The sequence below is a fragment of the Dromaius novaehollandiae genome, chromosome 3 (assembly GCF_036370855.1).
Source record: "Dromaius novaehollandiae isolate bDroNov1 chromosome 3, bDroNov1.hap1, whole genome shotgun sequence".
Classification (NCBI taxonomy): Eukaryota; Metazoa; Chordata; class Aves; order Casuariiformes; family Dromaiidae; genus Dromaius; species Dromaius novaehollandiae.
In genome coordinates, this window is record NC_088100.1 from 106,930,389 (window position 1) to 106,946,458 (window position 16,070).

The 16,070-nt window shown below is 36.2% G+C and overlaps 1 protein-coding gene across 7 annotated transcripts in view; it reads left to right on the forward strand.

The window, feature by feature from the left end:
- MARK1 (microtubule affinity regulating kinase 1) overlaps positions 1-16,070 on the forward strand; it is a 65,855-nt gene that overhangs the window by 20,724 nt on the left and 29,061 nt on the right. For 6 of the 7 annotated variants that reach the window (XM_064509723.1, XM_064509719.1, XM_064509724.1 and 3 more), the window contains exons 2-5: positions 3,161-3,364; positions 3,994-4,047; positions 13,933-13,981; positions 15,118-15,183. In XM_064509723.1, coding sequence (XP_064365793.1) covers positions 3,161-3,364; positions 3,994-4,047; positions 13,933-13,981; positions 15,118-15,183 — 373 coding nt within the window. Of the gene's footprint in view, positions 1-3,160; positions 3,365-3,993; positions 4,048-13,932; positions 13,982-14,450; positions 14,558-15,117; positions 15,184-16,070 lie in introns of those variants that run through there. The other variant, XM_064509725.1, reaches the window with a different exon arrangement.

Sequence of the window (16,070 nt, forward strand, 5' to 3'; positions counted from 1 at the left end):
CCATATATAATCAGTAAGAATATAGTGCCGTGGCTAGCTGAGTGGCTAAAGGGCAGTTCGGAAATGAATATGTAGAGAAGCACATGCATTTTATCTATGGGGATGGTTTTTGCATGCTTTCCCCCAATATTGTTTCTGGACACGGTGTCGTCTTGCTTTTGCAGGGCCGTGTTGGGTAAACAAGGAAAACAATAGCTTTGGTTCTTGGCGTGAGGGGTAGCCATAGCCCCGATGAACCCTCTTGTGATCTCTGTTTCAGTGAGCTTGGCTTTCTGTAATACGTTCCTTGAGTACAGGGCTAACATGCAGAACACTTAGGTGGCTAATATAACATGCTGTTTCAGTTCTAAACTTTTTAATTACTGTTGCAGCTTTTTTGTTTAAAATAAAATTGCATTCTACTTTAAGAAACATGTAATTTTATGTATTGGTTGTTGGACATTTCATGCAACACTGACACAAGCTGAAGGTATAGGGAGTCAAGTTCATGATGTACTGTAACGTAGTGTTTCCCAGACACACAGTTATGTTGAAATAAGTATTTAAGAAGGAATAAAAGATACTATCAAGGTATCTAGAAAAATATCAGAATCCCTTATTAAAATACTGTGCAGGAAATGCAGGTTGTTAGGTAGAATTGGTTTTTGGTGGCGGTGTACTGCAAGGAGGGGAACTTTGTATTTTGCTTTTTTTGTTTGGTTGTTTTTCTTACACCCCACCTGTTTCCAGCCTCCTAAAAGATTCCTCAGGATTTAGAGATGGCAGATATCTTGTTCTTCTGAAATGACATTTTTAAATAGTCACATACTAGCTGACACATAATGAATGAACATATTATAATAAACATGAAAGAGCTTAAAACTACATGTTGCATGCTGCTGCGGAATTCAGCTTTCAGCTGTAGTGTTGTTTAGAAACGCCCTGAGATACCATTACTTTGACCTAACTTTGTTTTTTTTCAACTTCTTAGCCTTGTTTTCTTTTTATTTTGTTTAATGCTCTTTTATAAAGTTGATGAATTCTTGGTTTTCTTGTTTAAATTCCTCTATACTTTCTAGCAATAACAAGCTGTTTATGCGCAAAAGCACAGCTTACTGCGATACTTAAAATAATTTGGAATGTATTCAGTGCTGCTCAGATACAGAAATTATACATACATGTCTCATGAACTGAGAAATTTGACCTTTTTAATGCATGTTTTCTGTCACTCCTAAGCATAGCTGGAGAGAATATGTTTGATTATGAGGATAATCTATCTAAGAGGGAATAAGTAAGAATCTACCCTGAGGGGCTTAGCCTTTTTGCCACAAAAGACCAAAATCTAGAATTGTCATGACCATGAACTTTTATTTTTTTTTCTTTTGTCTTCAGATTGGCTCTGACTTGTCATTATGATTAAATAACTGACTTCCCCTTTAAATATCTATTAAAGTGATATATCCTGTGAAGCTGCCTTCACTTTGCCTAGAACATTGGTTCTGCTTGCCTAGCCAACTCTCTATCCAAAAGATACCTTCAGGTACCCAGTGCAAGTAAGCTAATCCTATGACGTGCATGAAACTGGCAGTTGATATTAGGGTGGCTACAACTTCTGGTAGCAATTATATATCAGCTAGTGAAGATCTAACTGTGTGCATAAGCAGGCTTCAAAACTTGCTTGTGTAACAGCGCTGTGGCTCTGGATTGGGTTCTAGGTGCAGCTATAATATTAATTGTTGACAGCATTGAAAGAATGATCTTGGGTGTTTTCTGAGGCAGGATTTTTAATTGGGCTTCTTTTTAGTGCATGTAGGACTAGTGTCTCATATTGCAGGAATTTTTCAAAGCTTCTTAGCCTGGAGCTGTCCTTGTAAACCTCTCTTTCTGAGTCTACAGAAAGTATTTTAATTATGTGCTTCTAAGGGATATCGCTATGGTGTTATTTCATGGCTGAATAAATTTGTCTGATATACAAAATCTAAGTGTGTCTGACTTGCTTGGTTGTGCAATAATTTGGAAAATAGTTTAGCTATATATTAAGTAGTGGGGGTAAAGTAGTACTTTGCAGATACACTCAGATAATGAAAAGGTAAACAGAAAATTAAATTTAGGACCATTCTCCTGGTCACAATGAATAATTAATAGTGATGGTGGTGATGTAAGCAGAGTTTTGCTATGTTTGGGAAGGACGTTCTGGCCTCTTGGTTTATTTTGGTTTTGTTACAGCTGTTTGCTCGCTGTCTCAATTCTGCTAGTGTTTGTGCACAGAAATAATCCCATTCAGCTCTGTGGAACTTTTTGCACACTTAAGTGCTTGTCGAAGGGGGTCGGCATCAGTCTGTCATAAATGTATGCTATAGATGGAAGCGCTACTTTAAATTCCATTTTATATGAGAAAAGAATTACTTGTATAAGGAAGGACGGGTGAGATTGGTACAGGCAGATGTTAGGTTGTGTGTTGGGTGAAACAGTGAAACCTACTGCTGCACTCTCAATCTGTTGCTTGTGACTTAAGGTGAAAGACTTTTGATATTTAAAATATACGAGATATTGCGGAGTTTGTTTTTTATAATAAATTATTATTTTAAATAAGAATGCAAGTTGCTCATTACTTGCATGAGAACTTTTATGGCTTACAAAAAGATGCAAGCAGGTTTGGGAACAAAGCTCACTTGAAATGTTATTCTCTCAAAATATTACTTGAGATGAAAAGTTGTTTAAAAAAAAAATCTTGAGTGTAACCTTGTTTCCAAATACACTCTTAATTTGTGATTTCCAATTAAGCATGTAGAGCTGTTCTTACAAATTTTTTTTGTATCGTGTATTTTTAAAAGATTAAGATTTGCGTATGATTAGACAAGCATATTTGCAGCATAGTGATGTAGTGTGTAGTTTGGCATAGTTTCATTTTAAAAATATCTTTAATGGTTATTGATTAGTGTCTAGATGTCTAGCTTTGCTTTTGGAATAGGCATAATCTTTTTGCAGACTTCTGTCTTGTTATGTGCATTAAACTCTCCTCAAAGGCAGCATGTTCTCCATAGGCCACAATCCAAAGTTATTGATTATGCTTGTAAAAATAAATAAAATAAAAATCTCCTTTTTATGCTTTTAGACTAGTTTGCTGCAATTGTCTAAAATCCAAGTAGATAAATTCCCAAATTTTTTATTTGCCTTATAGCATACCTCTGTGGATGGATACACTGAACCACACATCCAGCCTATCAAATCAAGTAGCAGACAAAACGTCCCTCGATGTAGAAACTCAATTACATCTACCAATGAAGAGCATCCTCACATTGGAAATTATCGCTTACTGAAAACGATAGGAAAAGGAAATTTTGCCAAAGTGAAGCTGGCAAGGCATGTTCTTACTGGAAGAGAGGTAAGCCTTTCAAAAAAAACTGAAGAAAACAAAAATTTTATATTCTCTTTGGCTGTCTTTATAAATATTTCTGCTGTTGTTTTTAGCTTAGTCTTCAGAATATAAAAAACGTTTTTCTCATCATAAAGTAAGATGTAAAGAGAATGTTTCAGGGAAAATGAAATTGGTTATCTGATGTGCCTGAGGTTTTTCCCACCCACACCTTTTGAAAATGTAACTTTTTGGTGAGGAGATCAAAAAGTTTGTGACAAAGCAAGGTTTGGTTGGCCATTTTATTCTGGGGTTGGAAGGGGGTCCATTCATCCCCAAGTGCTTCCAAAAGCAAAGGAAAACTCTACCAATAGAACCCCGTCTGGTTTTTGGAGGGAGTGGTTTTGCACTGGGCAGGATAACATTCTGTCCACAATGCTGCCAAAAATGTAAAGCTGGCTCCTTGTAGTACCATCCAACGGCAAAGTCCTGAACTGTTGCTGGCACGTTCTAATAGGTGAGAAATGTTGCTTCATAGACCATAAAAGTACGTATGTACAGATTGCATGCCACCTCTATGCTTTTTTTTGCCATAGATGTACAATATTTTGTTGTTCAAATATTTTTCTGAGTTTAATAATCAATGGGTTTTTTTCAAGGTTGCTGTGAAAATAATAGATAAAACCCAGCTAAATCCTACTAGTCTGCAAAAGGTAAGAACATACCATATCATCTGAACTTCTATGCAGAGTTAACCTATGGTCTTTTATCTCCTTGACAAAAAACTTTGATCCCTTTACCTTTGTAAGCAAAACTTCTTTGTTGACTACATATGTATGACCTTGGGAGGCAGAGTCCCGTCTTAGCTGTAATGGGCATTTGCAATTTGTTTGAGAACAGTTACTCTATACGGTTCCTAGCTAAGCAATGCTTCTTTCCTCTTCCTTCCTCCTCCAGCTTTCCATTGTGCTGCCAATAAAATTTGTGGCTAATTATGTACACAAATAATTTGTCTACATTCTAAATTAAGATGCAACCCTGTAAAGAGCAGTGTTTCTTGAATTTTTCTTTAATGTAATAATTGCTTTTTGTGGAGTTGTAAGGGTGCCAGGTTTTATGGCTTTAATAGGGTTTTTCAGCTTTGTTTTTATATTCTTTCAGTTTTAATAAAATATTTGCTAAGCTCAAGGGACCTTTGACAATTATGTTTTGTGTATAGGACGGAAGATAATGTGAATGTTATGATTTCTCTGTTGCACTTTTCTGAATTTCTACCTACAGAAACTAAATCCTTTATAGGCATTGTGGTGTTGTGAGAAGTGTTTACCAAAGACTGGGTCAGCTCAGAGCATCTGATATTACCAACACCCTTGTGTCCTTTTATTTTTGTTGTTTCACCCCCCTACACACACACAATTTGTGCACGCATATGTTTGTTTTTTGATTGAGGCACTGAAAAATTGTATTGTTCTAGGTGTGTAGGTCATGTGTTACCAAAAACTGAGGGTATTTTTTGCTTACAAATATTAGCCTGCTGCTGTCTTTAGCTGTAGAATAAGAGAAGAAGAGAGGATGGGTTTATTCCTGTTCTCTTCTCTCTGGCTGCTGTTGCCTTTATTTTATTGCGTAACTTAGGTTATGGGGAGTTAAGAACAACTTTGATTGCTTTAATTTTTTTAACTGTCATTTCCCATGTGCTTTTTTGTTTCGGTGTGGGTTGTTGAGTCTTGTTTCTTATTTCAACCTACTGTGAAGAGTCCATGCAAAAGCTTTGTCATGCTTTTCGACCATCTTTGACTCAATTACTGACAGAGCGTGCTGCGGAAGTCCTGTGCTGCTCACATAGCTTGTTTCCTACCTAGCTTGGTATTTCATGGGCAATGCCAGGCGACTGTGTCTATTAGCAATAAGAGGGTAAGAGATGTGCTTTGCTAGTGTTTTTTAATTGAGAGACCTTTTAATTTCAGCCTCCACATGCATCCTTCTGGCTATTTTCTGTGCCACTTTACATGGAAATGGACATTGTGCATGCAAATCTTCAAAAATACCTAGTTATGAAGTCCTGAAATGACAATTTGGTACAAATTCATGAAAAGCTGTTAGTGGGAAAGAAAAGTTCGATACATGTCTTTCTCTAGAAAAGGAGTATTTTTGAGGAACTACTTTTAAAGGATATGTCAATGCCCAGTATTCGATTTATGCATTTTAGATTGACATGTTCTTTCATTTACATGGCAGAAAATTCCAAATAAATATGGATTAATGTGTATTAAATGGGTTGCATTTGAGTTCACACCCTATGCTAAACATTGTTAGGGTATGTGAAAGGCACAGTGCTTCAGCTTTTGGACTGTAGTATGCAGTACAGTTGAACTGCCTTTGAGTTGCAACTGAAACAAAGATTTAGATAGTCTGTGTTAAAACCGTAATGCTCTTTTAACATTTACTTTTCTGTTAACCACTCCACAGAAGGATCGAGGTATTCAAGAGTAGGTTAAACTTGCAAAACAAAAAATCTAAGAAGTCATTAAATTCATGATATGTGATGCAGCTCATGCTTTTTCCTTTTTGTCTCTTCTACTTTTAAATTTCCATGCAATTAAAAAAACAAAAAAAGTCAAAATTTTAATATGTTATATCTCATTTATTTTTGACTTCCTCATATTTCTGTGGGAGCCATATACTTTGTGGTATTACTGGGATTTTTTCACAAAATTAAACTTTCTGGAAGACTAAGCATGCAGAACTTATTTCTGGGACAACTGCTTTAATAATAAATAAGTTGTATTTCACACAAAAAATCCGATAATTGGTTAAGAATCATTCCAAGTATAAATGAAGTCTTTATGGCCTATAAAAGATGCAGTCACATTGCATGAGTAATATTTTGTGTTTACTGTAACTGGACCTTAACATAGTCATGTAGTAAGACAGTGCTGCTGTTTACTTTTTTTATGGGTGGGAAGCTGATAGTAAGAGAAACTTTTTCAGGTGCAGTTAGAAAAAGCTTGTAGCAGAAGTAAGGACTGAGTTAAATTGGGTGATTTAACCACAATACCATCCTTCTTCAGTAACTTTTAGAGATCTTTATTCCATGCAGCTACTGTTTATACTGGAAAATGTGATTAATTGTTGGTATAACATTTTCCATTAAAACGTCTTGATTGTAAGTTTCAGAAAAATAATCTCCTTGTTCTGAAACTTTAAACGTCTGTTTTCAACTTGCTGCAATTTTCTGAAAATGTTGAGTGAAACTGCATTTTGATTCCCTGAAAGCTTTTAAGTAAGCATAAGCACTGTTTTTGTGCAGTCACTCAAGCAGCAGCTCTCACTTATTACAGTGAATTAGGGGTGGCAGGATAGTATGGCATTTCAGTATACTTATAATTGCTTTTGTCAGAATTGCACCTTCTATTTGTATTTTGATGTCTATGTTGTCATCTTTGCATTATAGAAAATTTCTTTCTTTCTTTAGAAGCTCTTGTTCTGTTCTGTGACAGACGACTGTGGAACTTGGAGGTTTTTTGTTTTTTGTTTTTTTTTGATCTGAACTTGGATAAATTTAGCTGCCTGGGCAAGCAGCTAACAAAGTAAACACAAAAAACAGCCTATATTCAGTATTCTGTCTATTCAGTAAGGTTATTATTAATTATGGTAGCTTCCCTTTTAGTTCAACTGTAATTTTAAAAGTTTGTGTTTCATTATGTGCTATATAGTGTCAATGTAATGGGTTTTTTTGTTTGTTTTTTGGTTTTTTTTTTATAATTTTATCATCAGGGTTGTACTCTATTTTTAAAGAAGCAGAAGATACTTTTCAGCTTTCTAGCTTGTTGCCTGGAAAGCTTGTTTAATTTGGAGAGGTTTTAGGGGTGGGGAGGTGGGTCATTCTATGGCTTCTCCTGTACTTAGGACTATTAGCTTGTCATTTTTCTTCAAGAGGTAATGTTAGGAATGTGAAGTGGTAATAGTAGTATTGTTTTAATAAGAGTAGACACTTTTGTAATGAATGTTTGCAGGGGAATACTGAAGTAAGTTACTGTCATAAAAGTGACACACTCGAATCTTGAGCCCATCTAAAGTAGCGTAGTTGTGATTGTGGTCTACAGAACTTTGAAGCTTGGCAATTTTGCACAGATCAGCAAAACTTTTAGGCCTCCAATAATTTCTTCACACACACTTAACTAAATACCATAGATACGTAGTGATCTTGAGTTTTGTGAATGACCTTGCGCCTTTCCATTCACTATAAAATAAAGGATACCTAGTGCATGAAGGTTTTCCTCTGGTAGCTGCTACTGATATAGCCAGGTAAAATGAGCTGAGGCATTGTAGTTGTTCATGTACTGTTCTGTTTTGTAAACAAATATTTGAACACATAGTTCAGTTGCTGCAGCTGTTGAGTTGGGTCTGTAGTTAACCACAAGTATGAAAGCAAAGAAAACTGAATTTGTCCTTAGCTGCTCCCCAGTCTTATATGGCATACCCTGTTAACAAATGTAATACAGACAGGTTACTTTGCAATCCTAATTATTTTAATTTAAAACATTTGAATGTTAGGAAAGGACAGAAGTAAGCTGACTTTCTGAATTTTTAATTTGGCCTCCTTGTGCATACAATGTGATAGTCTTAAGTTCATAATCATATACTTTTTGCTTCAGGACCTCTACCCCTTTAAGTGGGCAAATCAACGTCAAATTAAGGACACGCTATCCAGTCTTTCATTTTCTAGTTGTTGGGTATGTGGTCCCCAACTTAGTGAGCACCTGTTTAGAGGACAGAATTGGCTTTTTTGTGGACTTTCTGTTTTGATAGCAATATACTGTACCAACTTAGATTTTTGCATTGTTATGATTATAATTTTTGCCAAATGTAAGCATTTGGCATCATATCTTGAATTTGTATCAAAATAGCTGTTCTATTTTCTGCATGTCTGTTGTATTAAATTATTTTCTTGTACTGGCTTCACTAGCAATGTTTCTGGAATAGTTGTCTGTTGCTCTTATGCAAACTGCTAGTGGAGCAGTGGATGCTTTTTTTCCTTAATAGGTTTAAATAGCAAGTGGCATTTTCAGATTTCCCCTTTTTGGGGGGATCAGCAGGCTTCTTTTTATTTTCTTTAAATGCATCTAAAGCCTAAAATTTAGGTTCTTTCTGTCATTAAGAAAAGCAGAAACAAAAGTAAATGGTAGAAGATTTGGAACAATTTCACTATGTTACCTATTGAAAGCTGTGCCTTTTGGCAGTACCCCTTCTGTGAACAATGATTTATGACCTAGAGAAACATTCAGCCTTTCAAAGCAATAAGAAGCCTTAATTGACTGACAGATTTCTAGTTTGACAGTAATCATTTAAAATAGTAAATCTTAAATGCAGATGTCAATTTGACAGCAAGCAGAAGCATCAGCAATGAGGTGACGGAAGATCTTTTTCTCTGTAATCTGTGCCCTGAAAAATGAAATTCCAAAAGCAGGGATCATGTTTTCAAGCTTCATTGTGCCTTCTACATAGGTGCAAATTCTGCAAAATGAGTATGGCCCTGGCTGTCCTCAATTGTAAGGAGAGCTGTTGAGGCTGTAACCCATTTGCAGCAAGGAGACACTTGTTCAAGAACTTTTTGAATGGCAGCACTTTGTTAAGGATGAAGTGCGGTCTTATAAATGTGTGGAAGGGGAAAAAACAAAAAGTCAGAATGGACTTTCACCTTTTAAGAAAGCAGTAAATTGGTGCTCAAGATGATATTGGTACGCCTCCATTCTGAAAATGCTGTTTCTTATAACAATAAAATAGATTGCTGTATAATTCTGCAGCTTTACTAATAACAAAAGGAGAGCTAGTCCCCATATTCTGTCCATACTTATACAAAACTGACTTGGCTTTGCAGGAAATAATTATGGTCTTGCTGCTTTAATACATCTCTTACCTGGCATTCCACTATATGCAAGAGTATCATTGAGGGGCCCAGTGGCTATTGTTTCGATAAATCTCCATTTGTAAATGCACAGTTATTGACATAAGTAGTGTTAATGGCCAGAATACCTATATTTTTCTCTTTTCCCTTGCATAAGATTTATACTAAAGTAGTCCTTCACTATTTTAAGAATGTGGAGTTGCAATATATGTTAATTTACCCTAACACTTGAATACTCTTAACATATCGTAGATTATTTCTGTTTTGAGAAAACTGGAAGGTGGAGGAGTAAATGTTGGCACTTTCTTAATTTGTATAGATGTGTATCTATATACTGGACCAAGTAAAATCCTGGATATACACTAGGAATTCAGAAAACAGTTTATTTGCCCAGTTTCTATCCCCTTCCGTCTTCCCTGTTTTGAACATCTATATTCAGATAAAATTTCCTACTCATTCTTCCCACTCAGCATTTGAGGCCCTTGAACCATATGGGCCAGGAACTACCCTAGGTTTAGTGTGGTTGCATTTGTGGTCTGTCCACAATGCTGTTCCAGTATTGCAGTTCTCTTGTTTTCTCTGGGTTGGAAGATAGCTACTGTGCCAAGCGGCTTCAGCAAAGCCTAAATAGCTGAGTATAGTCATGTAGCAGTATTGTGGAATATGTATGTTGTGTCTTCCTAATTTGCAAGATGCCTATATCCGAGTTAACTTTCAAAAAAGACCTGACAGTATTGTTAACTTCCTCAGTAAGTAAACAACCAGCTAAACAACTGCTTGAAGACTGTCAGACACCAGTAGCAGCAACTGTAAAACAAACTCTCAGAGGAACGTGGATCTTCCCATGAAGAAGGCACCCTTTGTTCTGTAATTTCCTTAGTGAATAGTCAGTTATAAGGAGAGGAGTTTTGTAAGGAGTACAAGTATTTACTTTTTAATCCTTTTTTCAGAACAAGTCACCTAGTCAGTGGATATCTGCAGATATTCTAAGACTTCAACTTTGTATTTCAAATAATATGTATTTTTAATTTTATCAAAGACATGACTGATATTTAATAGCAGCTCTTGTAAAGAAATGCTAAGTATTTCTAACTTCAGTCTAAGCTACAAGAATGTTTATAATACAGTAATAGTTTTGTGTAATAGTTCCAATGAAACTGTTGTTGCTGAAAGGATTTCTTTCCCTTCAGCTATTCAGTAGCTTTCAGTTCAGGGCTAGTTGTTAAAATCGCTTTTTCTATCCTAAGTATTTTACAGTATAACGGTGGCCAGAAAATGTGAGTGGATACAGGTAGCTGGAGCAATGCAAAGAAAAAAAAAAGTGAAGTTGTTGGTCAGTTTGAAAAGCAGTGGTTTTGTTTCAACACCAGCCAAACCTTTCCCAGTTTTTTGCAGCCATCAAAGACTATTTTGAGATAGTTTTATTGATATTATCTGCTAAGTGTGAAGGAGAACATCAGAAGTTGGGAAACTCGATGGTTTCTGTTGTACACTCTTACACTGCACGGACCAGAGCTAGGACAAGTGCAGTGAATAAGAGGTGATAGAGGATAGCAAAAGATTCTGAAGATATTTGAAGATAAATGGTTTATCATGTCTGAAAAGGGGGAAGTCAGTGGGGAATACAAAAAGAGGACTGTCAAGATCAAAGTACTAGGTTTGGGAAAAATGTCTATATAGCAGCATTTTGCTGTTTACAGAAACAGAACAGAATTCCCTGAAGCGAAGAAAAAGGCAGTAACTCAGAGATACTCATTTTCCCTTGTTCCTCGGTTTGTATTGGAATTCTTATAGGCAACAAATTATTTTTCTGGGTTTTATTCTACTGATCTGTTGCTTTCCATGCTCTGATCCATTTGTGGGGAGGCAGATGCCATCCCAGTTTCCAGTCAGCTTGTGCTTGGCATGGTTTGTGTGGATAAGTGTCACCTAAGACAATTTTTTCTGCTTAAGCCTTATCCAGTTTTTGCTCTAAGCACACATATGCACAGATTTCAACCTGCAGAAGAAGTGCGTTGGGGGCGGGGGGAAGAGCCCAAAGCCAGCCCCAGCCCAGGAAAAATTTCCCCAAGTCCACCTTGTGAGTTAATTTGGTTTATTTAGAATTTACCTTAGAATAGCTCCTTTCTTTTAAAAAGTTCTTTTAAAATGTTGAGATTGTTAACATCTTCCTCTTGAGGTACACGGGTGACTACTAGGACCATGCACCTGCTCTTATATGATAATAATGATTCAATATTCTGAAAAAGATTTACTCAACAGAATATATAATACAAGATATAGTAAAAAAAAATTATTGACATTTTATAGAATAAACCTAGACCCATATTTTGCGTCTTGGTGGTGTCTGAGTAATGCTATTCAGAGATGTTAAAAGTAATTGTTTAATTCGTGTAGTGAAGTATCTGTATCAGGCTAAAGGTCAGTAACATGCTCTCTTAAAGAAAATGGACTTTTTTGTCTGCTTCCTAACAAGCCTTTTCCTTTTTGGAAGAAAAAAATTGCATATTATGTGGAATGAATTTCTTGTCACTGTGAAATCAATATGAATCTTAAACCAGCTAGTAAAATTCTAAATCCTGTGAGGATATTGAATAGAACAATGTACATAATTTTTTGGAAATTATTACATGTAAAATTTGTATTTCTTAATGATCTCTCTTCCAGATTTGAAATGCTTTTATTTGTAGAAGTTTAATGTCTTAATCCTGCTTCTGAAGAGATGTGCTCATCACAGTAATTTTTATACCAATATTAATACAGTTAAGTTATGAAACATCTTTCTGATCTTCTGGTTTGAATTAGTTTTCCACATATCTGCTTAGAAGCTATTCTGAAGGTATCGTACTGTACAACCCATCAGTTTCCATTTATGTAACTTCTGACTAATTGATATTCATTTACCTGACAAACTTTCTTGTGCAACAAAATACGGTACTTAAAGAACAGCCTGATGGGAAATTTTCCTGGGCATAGCTGGCTTTATGGGCAAACGAGTGTATTTGCTAACACTAATTCTAGCACATAGTATTATATGCCCATCTATTGTATTTTGAACCCAAGGAAATTAGATCATGTAGCTTTCCCAGAGAAATCTTTTTATAGTCTTTGTTTCCTTCTGAAATGGGTTTAATGGCAATATAAAGGCAAGCAGATAGTAACGAGCTTGAAATGCTTAAATAATATTGACCTAAAAGAATATTGCTTGCTCAGAAGCTGAATTTCAAAAATATGCCATTCTATAGTCTTATTTGTAGGATAAATGCAGAATTCTAGAAGTATGTTCTGGCTAAAATGACACAAATGGAATGAAAAACCAGTGTTGTCTAAGCAAAATAATTTTAACCTAACTCGTAGCCTCAGCCATTGCAAAATATTAACTGAAGGTGCTACACTTTGAGAAGGTGTTACTTCTGTAGCTTGCATCTCTTTACTGCTTTACAAAGGCCACATCTGAACAAATGGGGCTAATTTTGAAAATGGAGAGCACTGCTGACCTTGTCCTCTGAGACATCAGACAGAAGCAAAACAACAACGATGCGCTTCTGCATTACGCAAGATTTCTCTATAAGAAGGACTGTAGGTCTAACATGTTGTTTCCGAAATGGCTAAACGTGCTGAAGCCAATGAGCTTCTTTTCTTGCATTTCAGCATCCTACTTCAGGCCCAGCTGAAATATGGGACTAAAGAGTATCCAGCATACTGAATAGATTTGACAATGGGGATATGTTGTTCAGTGAAGTAAAAAACTAGAAACTTATCAGTATTGCCAGCCTCGAGTATAGACTAACAGAACTATATAGACACTTTAGAGTCCTTTTTTTTGCCTTCTTCCCTTTGAGCTCTTGGGTTAGTCTTGCTTCACTTCTTATTTATCTATTTATTTGATAAAACCATGAATGCTAGAGATGTAAAAGTAAAGATTTTTTTAATGCTATATCTTGTTTCTGCTTTTCTTTTAAAAACAAAAAAAGCATTGTGTGAAAAGTTATGGTTGTAATTTTGTCCAATGTCCAGTTCCTTTAACTTATGTGACTCAGGATCATAAAGCAGATTTTCATCGATGATAAAACTGCAGACCTTTGCAGGGGAAGGGAAGAGTGTCATTTGTGACCCAGTGTAACTTTTGTTAGGTCAGTTCACACTTCTCAAAACTACCTCATCTCTGTTGGGCGTTAGGATTTCTGGTATTTAATTCTATTTTAAAATGGGTGTATTAGATTCCCCCCAGTTCTAAACCTTGTACCCACAGTTCTGTACATATTCAAGCTAGTTAACTGAGGTTGCCAGTGGCCAAAAACATTAGAGAGGAGAGAGAACAGTAGCTTGTGTGAGTACTCTACTGGCTTTGGTCAGCAGAGACTCTTAAAAGTTGTTACTCCACAAAGCATTATTAAACTTACCTGTAGCTGTTTATACAGACCTTTTAAAGTTAGTGTATTTCTGATATGTAGCTGATAGTAACTTATGGTCCTAGCTGTTATCAGTTACTATTACTATATAATGTATAGGATGTGGATTACATTTTCTGGAGTTCACTGCATTATATTTATCTACTCATTGAAATATAATATGTTGTGTTAATGTTTGTGTGACTTACGCTGCTGCTTTTCCCCTTGCAAAACTGTGCATTTTAAGTAACTTTTCCTCCATAAACACACTTTAAAAGATTGTCTTGCTTCCTTAACAGTTGTTTCGAGAAGTACGAATAATGAAGATACTGAATCATCCCAATATTGGTAGGAGTCCTACATTTCTGCAGACTTTTTTAAAACTGCTTACTTTGTACTCTTTTGGCTTTATTTTGAATGTACATTGCAGCTATGTTTTTTGTTAAACATTTCTGAGATAATGGGACAGTAAACATTCAGTAAACACTTTGTTTTTACTGTCTCGAGTACCCTGCAGACACTGCTTGCAAGCAAGAATTTTGCTCTGAGGGGATAACTTGTTCAGTCAAGGAAAGCGGCAACACTCAGTAAAAGGTGCTGAGCACTCTATGGTCAGTTGAGGAGTTGTTTTCCTCTTTTTACATTTAAAATTACTCTTAGTGGCCAAAAATCGTTGGTTTCTTAGGTGAAGCTAGCAAAACTCCGTTAGTTCAGTCTAGGAAAGACTCCTGCAAACTGATATTTCCAGAAAATTAGAATTACAAAGTATGTAATTTTCCCTTTCTGCTTTAGTTCTTTCCCCTACCCCACAGCTTCAGGGCCCTACTTTGTGATGACAATTCTTCTGGCTGAGGAGGGCTGGACAGTCTTGTTCCAGAGACAGTAAATGTTCCTGAATCGGCCAGAGGGCTTGTTGCATACAAGGTATGGACAAGGCATACGAGTTGTTACATGCTAGGCACTCCCTTTTTATCCCTTAAGTTGTTTGTCACTTTTCCAGCGTTCTTAGCTTCTGCTGTTGTTTTTGGGGGGTGGTGGTGGTGGTTGTTTTAAATGAGTGGCAACTACTGTAGTCTGAGGAAAGTCCTTCAGTCTCTAACAGTTATGGTATCTAGTCATTTTATAGTTGGTCGGTATCTCAAATTTCTAACTTGAAGCAGTGTACTAGAGAAACAGAGATGGTCTGTATGATCTTAAGGAAGTCTGTATCAAATTAAACACTAATTTCAGCATGAACTTGTTTGTAGTGTGCATAAACTCTGAGAAAACTGTAAATTAATATGCTTGGTTATCAACTGTGATTTAGAAATTAATTTGCTTTTTTTTCCCCTCAAAAGAATTCTAACCTAAAGGATATCAAGTTTTCTTATGGTTTAGTGTCATCGCTGGCAATAAATTGTACTCACTTCATGAATAAGGCTTTTTTGTTTGTCTTATGCTTTTGCTGCCTGCTGCAATCTTTTTCTCATTCACTTTTCTTGCAGTAAAATTATTTGAAGTTATTGAAACTGAAAAGACATTGTATTTGGTAATGGAATATGCCAGTGGGGGTAAGTGGACTTTTAATTCTGCTTTAAGGATAAAGTGAAGTACAGAAAGCATTGGTGGTTGCATGCCTGAGAACAACTGAAAAAGCTGAGGATTTTATGGTTAATGAGCTGTTCCAATTTGGCCTTTACAGAGGTCCCAACAGACTTCCCTGGACAGACTTTTCTCTCCCTTACATAATGTTTTGTAAAGTAACCTATTAGGTTTGTGCTTAAGGATAGCTGTCATTCTGAAGTTTATAGGTGAAGTATCAGGAAATAATCTGGTGCCAGTTCTGACAAAAACTCAACTCAGTATGTGTCTGCTGTATTTGGGCAAGCGCCGGCCACTCTTTCTATCGTGAACATGTGTGTCAAAGCACTTCAAGGGAGGCAGGTCTATGGCATAGGAATAAGGAATTTGGGAAGGGTGGTCAGCAGATTCGTAAAAAGGGTGACCAATAGTGGGAGCTTGCTTGAGAAGCTGCTTGTTATCTGGCTGGGAAACATTTGAGCATGTGAAGGGAGCCCAGCACAGGGTTACTAACCAGGTAGGAAAGGCTGTTCAGATAGTGCAAAGGTGAGGATCTGAAAGGCATTTGAGCAGCTTCATTAAAAAAAAAGGAGGGGGGGCAGATATTGTTTAATGAAACTGATAGAGATACCCTCAAAATATGTGTAGCAAATTGTCTGTTCTGCAGTGTATCTTATGCAATATAAATTTTTCTTGTGATCACAATTCATTCTTTTTTTCCCCTGCCCTGTCTTAGTGTTTTAAGTAAGGTTTAAAATAAGGTTATAAAGGACCATTGAAGAAGACTTAAAATGAAGGGCTCCATTTTTGCATTTTGTGACTAATTATATGTCTGAAAAATTAAAAGACATGCAAGCAGTAAAAAGGCATTTCTCCT